Raw genomic sequence first — 16,240 nt, forward strand, 5'->3', positions numbered from 1 at the left:
GCCCTGGCAAACCAATTCCTTCTCTCTCTCAAAAAAAAAAAAATTTGAGCCAGGCGTGATGGTACACACCTTTAATCCCAGCACTCAGGAGGCAGAGGTAGGAGGATTGCCGTGAGTTCAAGGCCAGCCTGAGACTCCATAGTGAATTTCAGGTCAGCCTGGGCTAGAGTGAGACCCTACCTCAAAAAAAAAAAAAAAAAAAGTTTGAGGGCTGGAGAGATAGCTTAGCAGTTAGAGCTCTTGCCTGTGAAGGCTAAGGACTCATGTTCAACTCTCCAGATTCCATATAATCCAGATACACAAAGTGATGCAAACATGCAAGGTCAAACATGTGCACAAGGGGGTACACCTGGAGTTTGATTGCAATGGCCGGAAGCCCTGGGGGGGGGGCAATTCATTCTCTCCTCTCTCTCTCTCTCTCTCTCTCTCTCTCTCTCTCTCACACACACACACACACACATTTTTAAAAAGACCAGTCTGATGGGCTTGCCTTAAAGAAAAAAATATTAAAAACCCATTTGAGGGTTTGATAGATGGCTTCTTGGTTAAGGTGCTTGCCTGCAAAGCCAAAGGACCCAGCTTTGATTCCATAGAACCCATATAAGCCACATGCACAGGTGGCACATGCATCTGAGTTTGTTTGCAGTAGCTAGAGTCCCTGTCACCTCCCTCCCCACTCTACCTGCCTCTTTCTCTATCTCTCTCTCTCAAATAAATAAATAATAATAAATCTTTTTTAAAAATCCATTTGACATAGAGGCAATAGAGATAACAAAAGGTTATAGAACTTGGGGCTGGAGATATGGCTCAGAGGTTAAGGCATTTGCCTGCAAAGCCTAACAACCCAGGATCAATTCCCCAGTACCTATGTAAAGCCAGATGCACAGGGTGGCACATGCACCTGGAGTTCATTTGCAGTGGTTTAAAGGCTCTGGCACACCCATTCTCTTTCTCTCTCTCTCTCTCTCTCTCTCTCTCTCTCTCTCTCTCTCTCTCTCTTATCTCTGGCTCTTCCTATGTTCAAATAAATAAATAAAGTATTTTTTAATAAAGGTTATGAAACTTGACTAAGGTCATGGCGCTGGTATGCAGCAGAAGAGGAAGATTGCAGCTCAGGGTGTTAGACTGTACCCGGACCATGAGTACTCAGCTTTTTGGCAGCTTCCCAGGCAACAAGTGAGGAGAACAAAGAGTACCAGTAAGCGGTCACTTCATAAGACAGGGAGACAGGTACCAGTTAGCAGCTAAAAAGCACTTAAATCCATGTTGCCATGAGCTCGATTCTTTATGGAACTCTCCTGTCTAAGCTGACATTTGCAACTGCAAACCTGACCAGCTCTTCACTTCTGATCACTCACTGGACAAGAGAATGAGCCTCAAGAATTGCATATCTCGGGCTGGAGAGATGGCTTAGTGGTTAAGCGCTTGCCTGTGAAGCCTAAGAACCCCGGTTCGAGGCTCGGTTCCCCAGGTCCCACGTTAGCCAGATGCACAAGGGGGCGCACGCATCTGGAGTTCGTTTGCAGAGGCTGGAAGCCCTGGCGCGCCCATTCTCTCTCTCTCCTTCTATTTGTCTTTCTCTCTGTGTCTGTCGCTCTCAAATAAATAAATAAATAAATAAATATTGCACATCTCTGCTCCAGTTTCCTCTACCATAAAATGAGGACCTTGAACTACGTGATCTCTGAAGTGACCTGTAGCTCAAAAATGATGAGCATGCAGGTAGACTTAAGATAGCATCAAACCACCAAGTGCAAGGCCTGCTCTGGAATGAGATGACTTTCACAAGGGAACCTCTCTTTCCCAAGGAATGAACTGGGAAGCCCAAGAGTAGTTAGAGCACAAGGCTCCCAAGCTCTCTCCCTCATAACATATTAGCACACATCCATTGGTCATTTCTCTGATACAGGTGCAATGCCTCCCTTCAACACTAGGTCATATGAAGAGGTAACAAATTACAAAATCAATTATGTCCACAGGCAATATTGACCACTACTTAGTGAGTTCTTCTTACCCTCCCGATCCCTTTCTTCTGTGGTTTCATGGTGCTAAGGATTGAACCTATGGCCTCTTCTTGCATGTGGGGCAATTGCTTTACCACTGAGCTATACGCTCAATCTCATTGCCAATTTTAATGTCTTTAAAAAGAAAGAGAATCCAGCCGGGCGTGGTGGTGCACGCCTTTAATACCAGCACTTGGGAGGCAGAGGTAGGAGGATCGCCGTGAGTTCAAGGCCACCCTGAGACTCCATAGTGAATTCCAGGTCAGCCTGGGCTAGAGTGAAACCCTACCTCGAAAAACCAAAAAAAAAAAAGAAAGAAAGAAAGAAAGAAAGAAAGAGAATCCAATCCAAAGTGGTTACAAATAAATCCAAAAGCAGCGCCTCTTTAGATCATCAAGTTTTTCCTCAGTCTTTCATATCTGCTTCACCCACACTTAATTTGACTGCAATTTTTTAGTGACTCACCTCTAGAGTCTTTTTAAAGTATTCAATATAGTTTCCCTAGAAACAAGAACACTATTTCTTTTTATATTCCCATTCCAGCAGTTTAATTAAACAATAAGTCAGGCTTTGTCATTCCTCTTCTCTCAGGCTTCCAGTGGCTCGCCTACCTTACTGAAAGGACCAGGAAAAGTCCATCTAAGACAGGCCAGCTCTTACCTGCCCACCCCTCTCCTGTCACTTCCTCCTGGGTCATCTGCATCAGCTACTTGACCTCCACGTATTGGAGGACAAACAGCCATGGGAGCTGCAACCTCATTCTCTTCAGCTCGATGTGCACAGAGCTCAGTCTTAGGATTACCTCTTCAGAATATTGATCAAATGTCACTTTTTCAGGGAAGCCTTCCCTGTCATCCTATTTAAAATGCCACCTTGCCCCCCAAATGTACATTTTTCTATCCTCCCCATATTTTTGGGTTTTATTTATTTTGTTCCATTTTTTTTGACAACTCACCAACTGGCATTCCATATATTTTACTTATTACAAATTTAAGCTTCAGAACAACAGGGATGTTTTTTAATCTGTTTACAGAAGGCCCAGAGTTGCCACTCAATAAGTAACTGTTTAAAATACTTTATTGTAGGGCTGGAAGGCTGGCTTAACAGTTAAGGTGCTTGCCTGCAAAGCCAAAGGACTTAGGTTTGATTCTCCAGGACCCACATAAGCCAGATGCACAAGGTGGCACATGCATCTGGAGTTTGTTTGCAGTGGCTGAATGCCCTAGCATGCCCATTCTCTCTCACTCTCAAATAAATCAATTAAAAAATATTTTTATAAAACACATTATTATAGTAAATAAATATACTACCTCCTTGATTGAATCGCATCAAGACAATTCTAAGTATCGCAGGCTTGAGGCAGGTTAAGAACAAAGGTAACAGAGCCTTGATAAGCAAGGATGTCATCTGGAGAAGTTCAGAAGTAAGTTGTTACAGGGGAGTATATCCCGCTAGGAATGACCAGCCAAGGCACAGATCAGAGCAGAGTAAGGCTTACTATTCAAGTTGGATATACTGTCTTTCTTTTAACTTGACCAGACTAATCTCTTTAACTGACTGATGCTTTCATCTTCAAATGCACAGTAACAGATAGCACAGTCAAGCATGGAAGATGGTCTGGGTACCTCAGGTAAAGGTAAAAAAGAAAAGAGAAGAAAGAAGAGGAGAGGAGAGGAGAGGAGAGGGGAGGGGAGGGGAGGGGAGGGGAGGGGAGGGGAGGGGAGGGGAGGGGAGGGGAGGGGAGGGGAGGAGAGGAGAGGAGAGGAGAGGAGAGGAGAGGAGAGGAGAGAAAAGAAAAGAAAAGAAAAGAAAAGAAAAGAAAAGAAAAGAAAAGAAAAGAAAAGAAAAGAAAAGAAAAGAAAAGAAAAGAAAAGAAAAGAAAAGAAAAGACCAGTTGTCAGCCTTGTCTACTCCTCAATCATCAAAGAACTTCAGCTAATTTTTTCTTTTTGTTTTTTTTGGGTAGGATCTCACTCTAGCTCAGGCTGACCTGGAATTCAGTATGTAGTCTCAGGGTGGCCTTGAACTTAAAGCAATCCTACCTCTGCCTCCCGAGTGCTGGGATTAAAACCGTGCACTGCCATACCAAGCTCCTATTTCTTCATCATTCTCTCTCTTCCTTGATTCTCCATTACAAACGACAGGATAGCTAGGCATCGTGGGGTACTCCTAGCACCCAGGATACGGAAGGAAGGAAGATCATGAGTTTGAAGCCATCTTGGGCTACAAAATGAGAAATCTAGGAAAAATGGAAAAGAGTAATAAAATAATGCATGGTCTGACCATTTAGCTAGGTTAAATATCAGATGAATCAAGGGCTATAAAAATATACTGAAATATTATAGCACTCTATAGAAGAAGCAATTCTCTTGCATAGCTAACTTGTCTATGCCACCTACCAATACTCTCCAAAACTAATGATGAACTTGAGATCACTTTAAAGTAATTTCTAAAATGTGCAAAAGAATACTCAGAAAGGAAGACCTGCTTTTAAAGGCATGAAATGAAAAAGAGAAGGAAAGAATGGCCTTTTCCTGATTCTTCAATAGAAAAAAAATCATAAAAGAAAAAAATATATAAACCTGCAGAGTAATTGCAGCACATAAACGACCCAATTTAACAATATTACTGTGAGCATCTGTAATTATCTAGATTGTTGGATGCTTCAGATAGCCCCATCTATTTCAACAACAGTGAATAATCCAAGATGGTTTATTAATTTCACAGATATCAATAGCAGGTTGTGATGTAAAGGAGAAAATCCTTCCCAACCATCACAGATCTGTTTTCTTATAGTATTTATTAAACCAAAATAAAAAAGTGGTGAGGAATGACTTGTCACACCATTTATTAGAGTTGATGGAGTGTAGACAGGCTTTTCAGTAAGGCTTTAACACACTGTTATGCACCATAGTACATTATTAATGAAAAAAATGCATGAGACTTACATCAGCTTTTCCCCCCAAGTCACTCTGACATTAAATTCAAACTCAATTCTATCCACCCCATGTGGCAGAGGGTCAGAGATAAGATGTTAATTTGCTTGGTGTTTACCCAAAACTTAAGTTTTTAATTCAAAGTGACAATCAAGAATCTTCTCAGTTCTACTGAATTAAATAACAATAATTTTTTTTGAGAGGAGATCAAAGGAAGAAGCAAATGTAACAGGAATGTAAACAAATTGTGCTCTAGTTTATATATGACAAGAGAATGGGATTTAATTTTCCCTCTGGTTGAAGGAACACAAAAGACAGTCACAGAATGTAAATTGTGTGGAGAGTATCTGAACTTCTCTTTCAATACCTGAGTATCCAAATGGAACTAATTCACTCTAGAAAAGGTATTAAATAATTGAGCACGATGCTGCCAGGATGAGGAATAATCCTCAAGCTGTGCAAAAAAAATACACATACTTATAATGGCAGGATCACCTCACTCACTCAGTCACCACACTCAAGCATCTTACAGGCAAAAGAAATATATGAAGAATGACCTACCGCCACCAAGGAACCCTGGTAGAGACAAGCACCTGTGGGGAGAAAACAAAGCAAGAATTAAAAAGTGATGCATGAGGAGCCAACAGACACTGCTCCAGCGGACATACTGCTAACTCTACATGCACGAAAACCAGCAAGATGCTCTTTCCAAAATCTTTAAAGCCTGAACATTCTTCCCCTAGAGAAATGACCTCATATGTCAAAATAACATCTCTTGGATACACATGAGACAATGTATGATTAAAACATATTATTTAAGAGCTTGTTTGAGGGTTCTACCAAAGGAGCGTAGCTACTCATATACCCTTGACTGAAGACCCGTCCTCCTCTGACCCAGCGCACAGCTGCGGGAGAGACGCACACGGAGCGGTGAGGGAGGAAGGGGACACCCGCCCAGCCAGCCAGATCAGCCAAATCAACCCTGGCAATCAATGGGGTGACAGATGTCGCAGCCAGATTGCCCTCACATCCAAAACATATGATTTGAGTTTTTTATTTTTATTTATTTATTAGAGACAGAGAGTGAGTGGGAATAGGCACACTAGGGCCTCTAACCGCTGTAAATGAATTCCAGACCCATGTGCCACCATGTGCATCTGGCTAATGTGGGACCTGGAGAATCAAACCTGGCTCTTAAGGCTTTGCAGGCAAGTGCCTTAATGGCTGAGCCATCTCTCCATCCCCTTATTTGAATTTTAAAGGTAAATGTATTTCTAACTGCATACTATAAATATAGTGTTATCCTTTGCAATCAGTCAGAAAACCACCAAAATCAAGTCCTAATTTATTTACCAAGTTTCTCTCCTACGTGTTGCTTACATAAATTCCCCAGACCAACCCAAGGGGCCAACTTCGGATTCCATGATAAACTTTCATGTCTGAATGTTTCATTCATTTTCATTTCCTATAGATAAATTTGGTCTATGCAAGGTCCTTGAACTTGATCCCATCCTTGCACAGGATTCTGTTTTTCCTTCTTTGAGAATCATTGCACTGTATGAATGAATCACTTATTGGTGAATTCATTCTAGCATACTGCCTTGTGGGGTTCTTATTACTTTATTTTGTTGGGGGCTTGTTTATTGTTGTTATGGTTGTTTTGATGTGACAAAGTCACACTATGCAAGCCATACTAGCTCCAAACAGCAATCCTCCTTCCTCAGACTCCCAGGTAGTGGTACTGTAAGCACATCCAGCCATGCTTGTGGCACTCTTGCTAAAGAAGGGAAATGGTTAATCCCAGCACTCGGGAGGCAGAGATAGGAGGATCGCCGAGAGTTCGAGGCCACCCTGAGACTACATAGTGAATTCCAGGTCAGCCTGGGCCAGAGTGAGGCCCTACCTTAAAAAAAGATCAAAAAGGGGGGGGGGGATGGTGCATAAGCCCCACCACACTCTACACACTCGGGAAAAGGTCTGCTTCTCCTTCCTTGCCACCCACCCCTTCACAGAGAAAGAGCTCATTTGGTGAATCAGATTAGCACAGAAACACCCATCTCACACCTTTAGTATAACATGTTTCTCTTTGAAGAGGTCAAGGTGCTTCACAGGAGACAAACACAGATAGTAGTCATTTGAAAAGAACTCTTCTATTGAGCTCCTGACCTCCAAAATTCTTTTCACTCCATTTTTTTTCTAATGGGTTGTTTATGAACTGCTACATCTTTATGTTTTCCAGTCATTAGGCACCAAATGAAAAAAAAAATAATAATAAGATGATTTCTTAAATGGAAAAGAGAAATCCATTTGACTGGGTTAGCTTATATTCTGAATAACTGGCATGTTGTAAAATAAATCACTAAGTTTCATGTTTGAGAACAGTGTAAAATTGCATTCCATATTTTTTAAAGTGCACACATATTCTCAACCAATTTCTGGGCAGCCCAATAGGAGCCATTGAACCTGGAAAAAGATGTGCAGGTAATACCAACTACTCTTAGTAACTGAGACACAAAATAGGTCAAAGGAGTGAGGACACACCAAGGTGGAAGTAAGCACATCTTGACAATGTGCCATGGATGGATTTGAAGAAGGAAGGACATGTTTTCTACAGTGCCTGCCACCCCAAGAAATCCCAAAGACATTACTTCTCAGCAAAAGACTGGCCTACCTTCTCTGACAAACATGATATGAACAATCCTTACAAAAGCCAAGATGACTATTTACACTTGGGTTTGAATCAAACATCTCTGTGGGCTAATACATTGCAATGATGTTCATGTCCTTGACATTCAAATAATAAAAACTCGAGATAAAATATTGGGAGAAAATGTGTCTTGGTTGACTTATTTTTAAGAAATTTTGTTTCAAATACAGTATTTCTACAGAATATTATAAGAAGATATATATGCTCATAGGTATAAAACAACCATGTATGTCTCAAATATATATTTATGTATATATCAACACAATTCACTGTTTAAAAATTTGCTAACCTATATTAATTATTCAAAATTATACATTTCATTACAGGATACTTTCCAACAAACCCATCACTAGGAGGCTCCATTATTATGTGGGCATCACAAAGTGAAATGACACAAACTAAGATACCAAGACAGTACCAGGCAGTATAATCAAGAAATATATAGTCTATCATTGACCAAAACATCATTATGGGGCATGTGATCACAATTCTATTTCTCTACAGTGTTGTCTTACAAAATAAGCTTCCAAAAAAATCAGGTATCCCATAAGAAGTAATCAAATATCGATATCAAAACCCATTTTAGGAAGCTTTGATGGAATAACCTGAAAACAATCCAGCATTGAGAATGGTACCATATTTTTACCTGGTGAAATGAAACATCTGGTACAGACCCAAACCGAACAGTGTGTAGCTGTAAATTCTACCATTAGGTAAAGAAAACAACTTGATTTGGGTCACTCTATGATGTACAATGCCAATTGAAATAAGTGTTGCCATCTGAGGGTTTTCCTAACACAATTCTACCCAGAAGGTAGCTGCCTGGATGAGCCTCCATTAACATAGTTTTTTCAAAGCCTCATTTCTGCTCTTGGGAGAAAATAAAGCATTACAGTGTGATGCCCAGTCCAATCAAACATTTATCACCACCCAGCCCCAGACGCGGTCATTCAGAGCAAGCATATTTCTCCCCACACTATGGCAAGCTGCACGCCTACCAGCAGATGGAGTTGAGAAGTTTGCTGGCATTGGGTCCTGGGTGCTGAGTGCAGAGAGGCCCCTTCACTTATCCACTGAGTCATAGAACATGGAAAAAAAATGGTTACTCCCTCCACTCATATTTTTATCGTTAGGCATGCTAGAACAACTGTGGTTTGTATTTAATGGCTGTAGTTGAACTTTAAAGGAAATTCAAACTCTAGCTGAATTCTCAGAGATGGTAGAGACCTAGGTGAAGAGTAAGTCTTCACAGGAAAAATGAGAAAAAATAAGACACAATGGGAACTAGAATTCTCAAAGCAAGACTATCACCAGTTTTAGGATACCAAATACAGCTAAAATGCTGAGTAATTTGAGTCCTATACTGCAGGAAAAAGCAATTCCACAATACAGCACCATGAAGGAGGAGGAGGTCCTGATCCTGGGCACTCTTCTTCCTGTGTGCTCAGTGCATTTCTTGCAGGTCACATAGGGAAAATGTTTCTTGCATAAAACATAACATAACACAATGTCTGTTTTGAAGCCCTTTAGTGACTATAGCGGATTCCTTTATAAGACACCAACAAAAGTTAATCTTTTCAGGGAAATTTTGAGATATAATTTGTACCAGTACTTGCTTAAATCTGGAAACTATCCAACATACAAACAGTAACTGGAAAACTGAGTGAATTTTCAAAAGTTCAAGAGCCACAAAATTGTCAAATCCACTAATTGAAAGATATCATAACAGATAGCACCATTAAGATATGAAGAGATTTGGAGAGTGGGGTATCACAAAAATATGACTCATTAGGAACAAGCAGCCACAAGTTGGCATTTAAATGTTCAAGCTTTATGTTGTGTTATAATTTAGCATATGGCTGGGTACACTGTGGAATCGTTAAAATAGAATCATTTCTGGACTGACAGGACAGCTCATGTCCTGAGTACTGTCAGCCAGGATTCAGATCAGTTAATAGAGTAGTAAAAGTGAAAATGGGCCAACTGTTTCTGAACTACCATAAGATTTGGCATGAGGACCCAGCTTTGCCATGTGGTGGCACCTCCCCTCTTCTGAGCCAAGCGGTACGGAGTATTTGATGACTATGTGTGCCTGAATAAAATTGAATGATACTGCCAACCAAGTCCATAACAGTGAATATGGATAGCTATGTCCTCACTCGGTGATATCTTGGAATGGAAATGCAATGTATTAGAAACAAAAACCTATCATAATACATTGCCTCATTAGCTCGACTAGCAGATTGCAAAAACCAAAAGCTGCAAAGGTGCAGTCAGTATCAATCAACTGCAAGCAATAGAACTTTAATCTTAAGGAAATCCAAGAAAGATCAAATGCTCTCATTGCCCTACTGTTATTTTACCAATATTAACAATTTGGGGATGTGTAAACCCTTTCAAGGGCAAGTACTACATGGGGGTGGGGGTTTTCCTTGTATGTTTTGGTGTCTGCACACACATACACCAGACCTAGCATGACACATCTACTCTCAACAGAGAAAGGTTTATAACATCAAAGATGAAGAGAGGATACTTGCTCAGCCAATGTCGTCTCTATTAGTGAGTTTTATGTATTGAGTTACTCACCAAAGAGAGTCTCTGGACAAATGCAGAACCCAAAATGCTGATCTACCAGTAAATAAAACATATCCTCAGTCAAATGATCTTTCCAGTGTGATCTGTTAATGGCATTTATAGGAAAAACCAGGGAGGTTGTGGGATTAGCTAAAATCTCATGGCAAGAGAAGTGATAGGATACAAAGCAGGGCTTGGTCCTCTTAGCTTCTAATCAGAAGATGTCTTCCCCCATCACACACCAGCTTTCTATCTGGGATCACAGATCCACAAGTGAGCACCACTCCAGGTGGGTATCTCCAGAAAATGCTGTTGCAGTTTCTTTGATTCAGAAAGCAGACATAGGAGAAGCTTCCCTGTGACTCCTTTTAAATCTTCAAATTCCATCAGCGTGGCAAGATGAGGCAAGATAAAATAACAGTGCCAACAGTTTGCTTATAAAAGTTCATTTTTATTGATAATTAAAATAAAACCTAGAAGCCAGGCCTGGTGTTGCACACCTTAATCCCAGCACTCGGGAGGCAGAGGTAGGAGGACCACTGTGAGTTTGAGGCCAGCCTGGGAATAACGACATATCATTAATAACGTAATGTCAATCTTGGCTAGAGCGAGACTCTACATAACAAAAGAACAAAATTTAAATAAATAAAATTTAGAAGCTAAAAAGCCTCAGCAAATTCCTTATTTTTTCCAGGCTGAGACTCTGGAGATTGAATCCAGGGCCTTCAGCATACTAGGCAAGTGGTCTACCACTGAGTTGTAACCTCTTATTTCTGTATTTGATAATTAGCCAATGTATTTTAAAGTCATTACATAATGGGCTTCCTCATTTAGTAAGTGACAGAACTACAATCCAAAGAAGTTATGTGGTTCATTCAAGGGCAGGCAGTTAGTTAATCATAGCAGCTACTCAATTTAAGCTTCATTCAAAAGAATGTGATTTGGTAGCACTTGCTCATCTGACCAATGTTTTTGAGTACTCACTGCGCTGGGAGCTAGGCTGCAGACACAGAAGTAACTGGGAGCCCTCCTGACTCCTCAGTGAGCACACAGCCTTTGAGGAAGTACACACCTACACCAAGTGTGATTTTGGAAGGCATTAACCAGCACGCTGCACGGATGACTTGTTCTCTGTAGCGCTCTAAAAAGAAACCCTCTCCATGAGCTGGTGGCCAAACCATGAGTGCACGGGCCCATCCACTGGGCATGCACGGGTGTTTTTAAAAAATCATTCCCTAGGTTAATAATAAAAAATTGAGGAAATCTCTGAGAACTTTATGTGTTCCATCTCTGACTTCAGTCTCTTAGTTTCGAAAGAAAAAACAAAGGGACAGATCCAAACTAAAGGTCATATTAGGTGACAACTGATTGTCTGGGGGACAGATATCATATAATTAGCGAATTAAGTGAGTTAACGTATGTAAAATACCTGGCCAGGCAAATAATATATGTTCGGTAAATCTCTGTATTCATTCAATACTAGATACACATCATTATGAGTTGGGTGGACACTGGCAGACCTCTCCAAGTATAGCGATCCAGTTTGAGGGCTAGAGAATGCAATTACATGCAAAGTTTCCAAAGACTCTTTGAAAAAGTACCCGTATACTAACTCACCAGATGCTTATGATAGGTCTTAAACTTTGCCAGCTTCACTGAGCAACCCTCCAAAGAGCATATGCTGTAGCCCCTTAATAATAATGACTTTTGTCATTTCAAGAGATTTGCTTCTGAGAAGCGCCTCATTCCAACTGCACCCCAGTGGGCAATCCAGAAGCGACAGCACACTTTCTGTGTAGCTGGGATATGATTTTAAATAAGAAACTGTAGCTAAGTGAAATTGTAATATTTTTTTCCAAGTCTTAGGTTGAGGTTTTTGTACAGCTTGGTCTGCCTCTCCCATTTGGTTAATCGCTATAATTAAACCTTACAAGCTTTTTTTTTTTAAAGTGTGTACACACATGCACATACACAGTATGTTTGTTTTCTTTTTCCATTTTCAGGTTTGTTCTGTTTGAAGAAGGCTGCACAGGCCCATGAGCTCCTGGGGATGAAACCCACTGGACATAAATCCAAGAGGTAGCTCTTTAACCTGCCAGGAATGTCCCACCTGCGCGCGTGGATTTCCAAGGCCAGGACGCTCTCTCGTGGAAGCTGGGCAGGAGGAAGCCTCGCTTTGCGGACTGGAAGGCTGCCTGAGCTCGGTCCTGCAGCCGCCTCCAGCAGCCCCGGGCCGCGCACCGCAGGGCCGCACCGGGTGCCGCCCCCAGCCAGCGCCGGCGCGGGGAAGCGACCCGCCTCCCCGCGATCGCGAAGCCGCCTCAACGGCTCGGATTTGCGACAGGGCAGGTGAACTCTTCCCGCAGCAGGATGAATAATGAATGAATGGAGCCGGGGGAGGAAACCCCAGCCGCGCGGGGGGCGCAGCCCGCTCCCTTCCCCCTCCTTCAGCGTCAACCCCGGGCGCCCGGCGTGGTGCTCAGGGCAGGTGGGACTAGGCAGAGCCTCGCGTCCCCGGACTGGGCCTCCGACCACCCCGAAATTCTTGACTCACTTAGTAACTTACTGCTGCTTAAGCCGAGATTGCGTGTGATATCCGGGCTACAACTTGGGGTCTCCCTTGTCGCCCCCAGCTCCTGGGTTTTTTTTACTCACAGGTTGGAGACCCGGCGGGAGCCTGGGAGGCGAGGAGACGAGAATGAACCATTGATTTTCCTCGGGGAAGCCCGGACCTAGGGAGACTTTACCGCCCGTGTCCAGAACACACTAGGGGCCGCTAGTTACAAGATCCTCAGTGGTCCTTTGGGGCAGATTTATTGGGGCGAGGAGGGCAGAAGGAGGCAAGGGACTTGAAGGTGGAGGATTTATTATTATTATTATTATTATTATTATTATTATTATTTCATCGGAACAAAGTAAGCAAATATTCTTATGTAGTGAGAACAATTGCTCGCTCCTCACCTATGCTTTTCCTCGGAGATTAAGGTGGAAATGTAAGGAAAGATCCAACTTATAGATGCCACCCCAAGAGGATGCCCACCCACCCAAAAAGCACGTCCGGCAGAGGAGACCACGGGGGAACTCTGATCTGAATGCAAAACAAGTAGAAGTGGGAACCTCAGGAAAAGCCCACTCCAGATATCCCCTCCCTCCTTCCCCCCTCTTCCCCCCCCCCCCACACGACCAGAAACTTCCACCCAACCCACAGAACTATAAAATCTATGACCATTTTAAACGGCAGGCTCGCATTCGCTCGCTCTTTCTCCCTCCCTCCCCCCTTCCCCTCTCTCTCTGTCTCTCTCTCTCCCTCCCTCCCTCTCTCTCCCTCTCTCCTTCCCTCCGTCCCTCTCTCTTACCTTCACAATGTTGAGGCAAGACTGCCAGTGCCGCCAGCGCCAGGGCCACCCCGAGCCACACTTCGAGGGCACTCATCGCCGCCGCGGCACGCACGCTGCAACCGCCCAGCATTCAGCATCCAAGAACCGGCTCCCGGCCGGACTGCTGGCTTTGGCGCCGGGGCCCGGGACGCGCGGAGGGAGGGGAACGGCGGGCGGACGTCCCGGGGAAAGACGGAGAAGTACCCCCACTCACTCACATGTGCCTGGGGGTGCCGATCGGACTAGGGGAAGCTCGCGGGCCACGCCACACACCAACGTGGGCTGACACTGAGCTGAGAGGAGGCGACGCGTGGGTCGCGGACGCCAAGTCCAGCCGGAAAGTTGCAGGTCACAGGCTGCTGGGGTCTCGCAGCATTCCCTCCCCTCGGTCTCGATCCGTCGCTCCGAGCTCGGCGCAGGTTGCTCTGGAGCAGTTTTTAAAGTTCTCTTGTCACTTTAAGGCGTCTGCAGAGGGGCTCCACCGGAAACCCCCAAAAGAGCCACTTCACCGGGTGCCCGCCAGACCTGGGCCACCCGGGGCGGCAGCTGGAAAGTTTGCGCGGCGCTGTGCGGCGCTGCGCTGCCGAGGATCGGGACACCGGGCGCTGCAGCCGCCCCGCACCGCCCGCTGCCGCAGATGGTCCCCGGCGCCCGGCGCTGCTGCCACCGTCTCGCCCCGGCTGCCGCCTGGCGGAGGAGGGTTGCGGGGCGCGGCCGGCTCCGCGCGGACACCCAGCTCCGCACGCTGCCCTCCCCCGCCCCGAGCGGCTCTGCAGGGTGGAGGTGCGATTACCCGAGTGGAGGCGGAGCCATAAACCGCAGACGCCTCCGAGGAAGGAGAGAGGCTGGCAAAGCCCCCCGAACTCAATGTTCAGTGGGCGGAAGAGCTCGGAAAGACACCAGCGAAGTCCGCGTGCGGACCCCCGCATTTACAATGCAAGCGCTCCGCCTCCCGCACCTTCCCGCTCCCCGGCTGGAGGTGAAAATGGACCCAGAGACGCGCGGCTCGGGCAAAGATTCCAGAGAGTCACGTGGGGAAGGGGAGCCCGGGGGAGGGGGTGGGAGAAGCCGAGGGAGCAACCTGATCCCCTTATTCATTCTGCCGGAGTTCAGCTCGGCTTTGTCTGGGGCGGATCCAGAGTGGTCACAACGGAGGTCGGGGGCCAGGTGGAAATAGGTGGTGAGGTCCTGACTCCGGCCCAATACAGGTCTGTGAGCCACTTCCACACCCTGCACATGGGGAGAGTCCGTTGGAGGCTGGAGTGCCAAATTAAAGCCCTAAGCTACCTTTCCTTCTCAAGACCCTCCACTCTGCGCAGAGCGTGGGGCCCACCTGACCGTCTCCCCCTCCTTGGGACTGTCCTGGGGCTTTTACCCAAAGCCTGGGAGGATAGTGGCGCCTGGGTTTTAAACCGAACCTCTCCCCGCCAATGAATATGCACCTCTACCTCTCCCAGAGAGAGACTTTGGAAACACCAGACTGCCTTAGCGAGGTGGGTCAAGCTGCGCCCCCAAATGTCAATGACTGGAAATCATTGTCAGAGCGAGAGCCCGCTGGGGCGCGCTCTTGAACAGTGGGGGCCTGGCTTCCCAGCCACGAATGGGTATTAGCAGCTTACTTTTATAGAACTGGCCCAGGTTTAATCATTTTATAAGCTCGTAATAGTTGCATGGAATAGATGCTGGCTGCGTTCCGATAGGCCCCCCCAAAAATAGTGATGCCCGGGTTTCCCGAGCTGGGTGGAGATGGCCAGAGAGAAGTTTGAACGCCCAGTGAGCGGCGTAGGCACAGATCCCAGCGGCTTTCAGTGTCCACGACCACCATAAAGCAACCGCTTAGCCAGGGCGAGGGGTGGGCGGGGGCGGGCGGGCATTGAGGAAGGAACTCCTGACAGTCTTGTGTTTGCCGAGTATTCAGGAGGAGCTAGGACTTGTGCAAATCACCTTTAGTCTTCCCCTGGGCCTTTGTCATGCTTGGGACAGAGACTTGATTATCCCTGTATCTGAAAGGACCCTAACATTTGTACTGAACAAAACATTCATTCCCCAAGACCACCAGATATATCAAGCTTGAATGAGGTTCTTCACCCCTAATCTTCCCCTTCACCCCAATCTCGCCCCTTCATTTTATTTAGAAAGTGAACTTTTGTTTTTTCAGGACTGTGGGACCCACTGTGCAAACTTGGCTTGGAGCATGTGCTAACAACCAGAACGCAACCCCTAAACCGCCTATGTGACATTTTTGTAGCTGCCACTGACTAGGAGTAATTTAAAGAAACTGGATCTTGTTAGAATCAACAATGTGATTTTATTTTTAAGAGTTCATACAATATGGCATTCAAGACATCTGTTATACTTGCTAAGTGCCAATGAACTATCTCTTAAAAGGGGAAAGAAGAGGAGGGAAAAGAGCACTACCGAGTTCTACTGATACACGCATACTTGCTATTTCTATGTAACATTTCTGTCTCCACCACCAGCCATCTACAGGGGCCCACACTGGCCAACTCACATGATCTTCCTTCTACCCAAAGTAAGAAAGCAAGTAGTCCCATATTTTCTGCCCCCCAAGATCACTTGGATGGCCAAAATGTTGAAAGGATCAACCTATAATAATTCAGTAAAATTTATAATATCCTATTT

General features: G+C 44.8%; 1 protein-coding gene across 2 annotated transcripts in view; it reads right to left on the reverse strand.

The window, feature by feature from the left end:
• The window catches only part of Fras1 (Fraser extracellular matrix complex subunit 1), a 482,271-nt gene extending 468,095 nt beyond the window's left edge, over nt 1-14,176 (reverse strand). For both annotated transcript variants that reach the window (XM_045144057.1, XM_045144056.1), the window contains exons 1-2: nt 13,577-14,176; nt 5,501-5,532 (exon numbers count right to left, since the gene is read on the reverse strand). In XM_045144057.1, the coding sequence (XP_044999992.1) occupies nt 5,501-5,532; nt 13,577-13,688 (144 nt within the window). In that variant the 5' untranslated portion in view covers nt 13,689-14,176. The remainder of the gene's footprint in view (nt 1-5,500; nt 5,533-13,576) is intronic.
• Nucleotides 14,177-16,240: the final 2,064 nt, after the last annotated feature.

Source organism: Jaculus jaculus, chromosome 2, assembly GCF_020740685.1.
Source record: "Jaculus jaculus isolate mJacJac1 chromosome 2, mJacJac1.mat.Y.cur, whole genome shotgun sequence".
In the NCBI taxonomy this organism is placed as follows: domain Eukaryota; kingdom Metazoa; phylum Chordata; class Mammalia; order Rodentia; family Dipodidae; genus Jaculus; species Jaculus jaculus.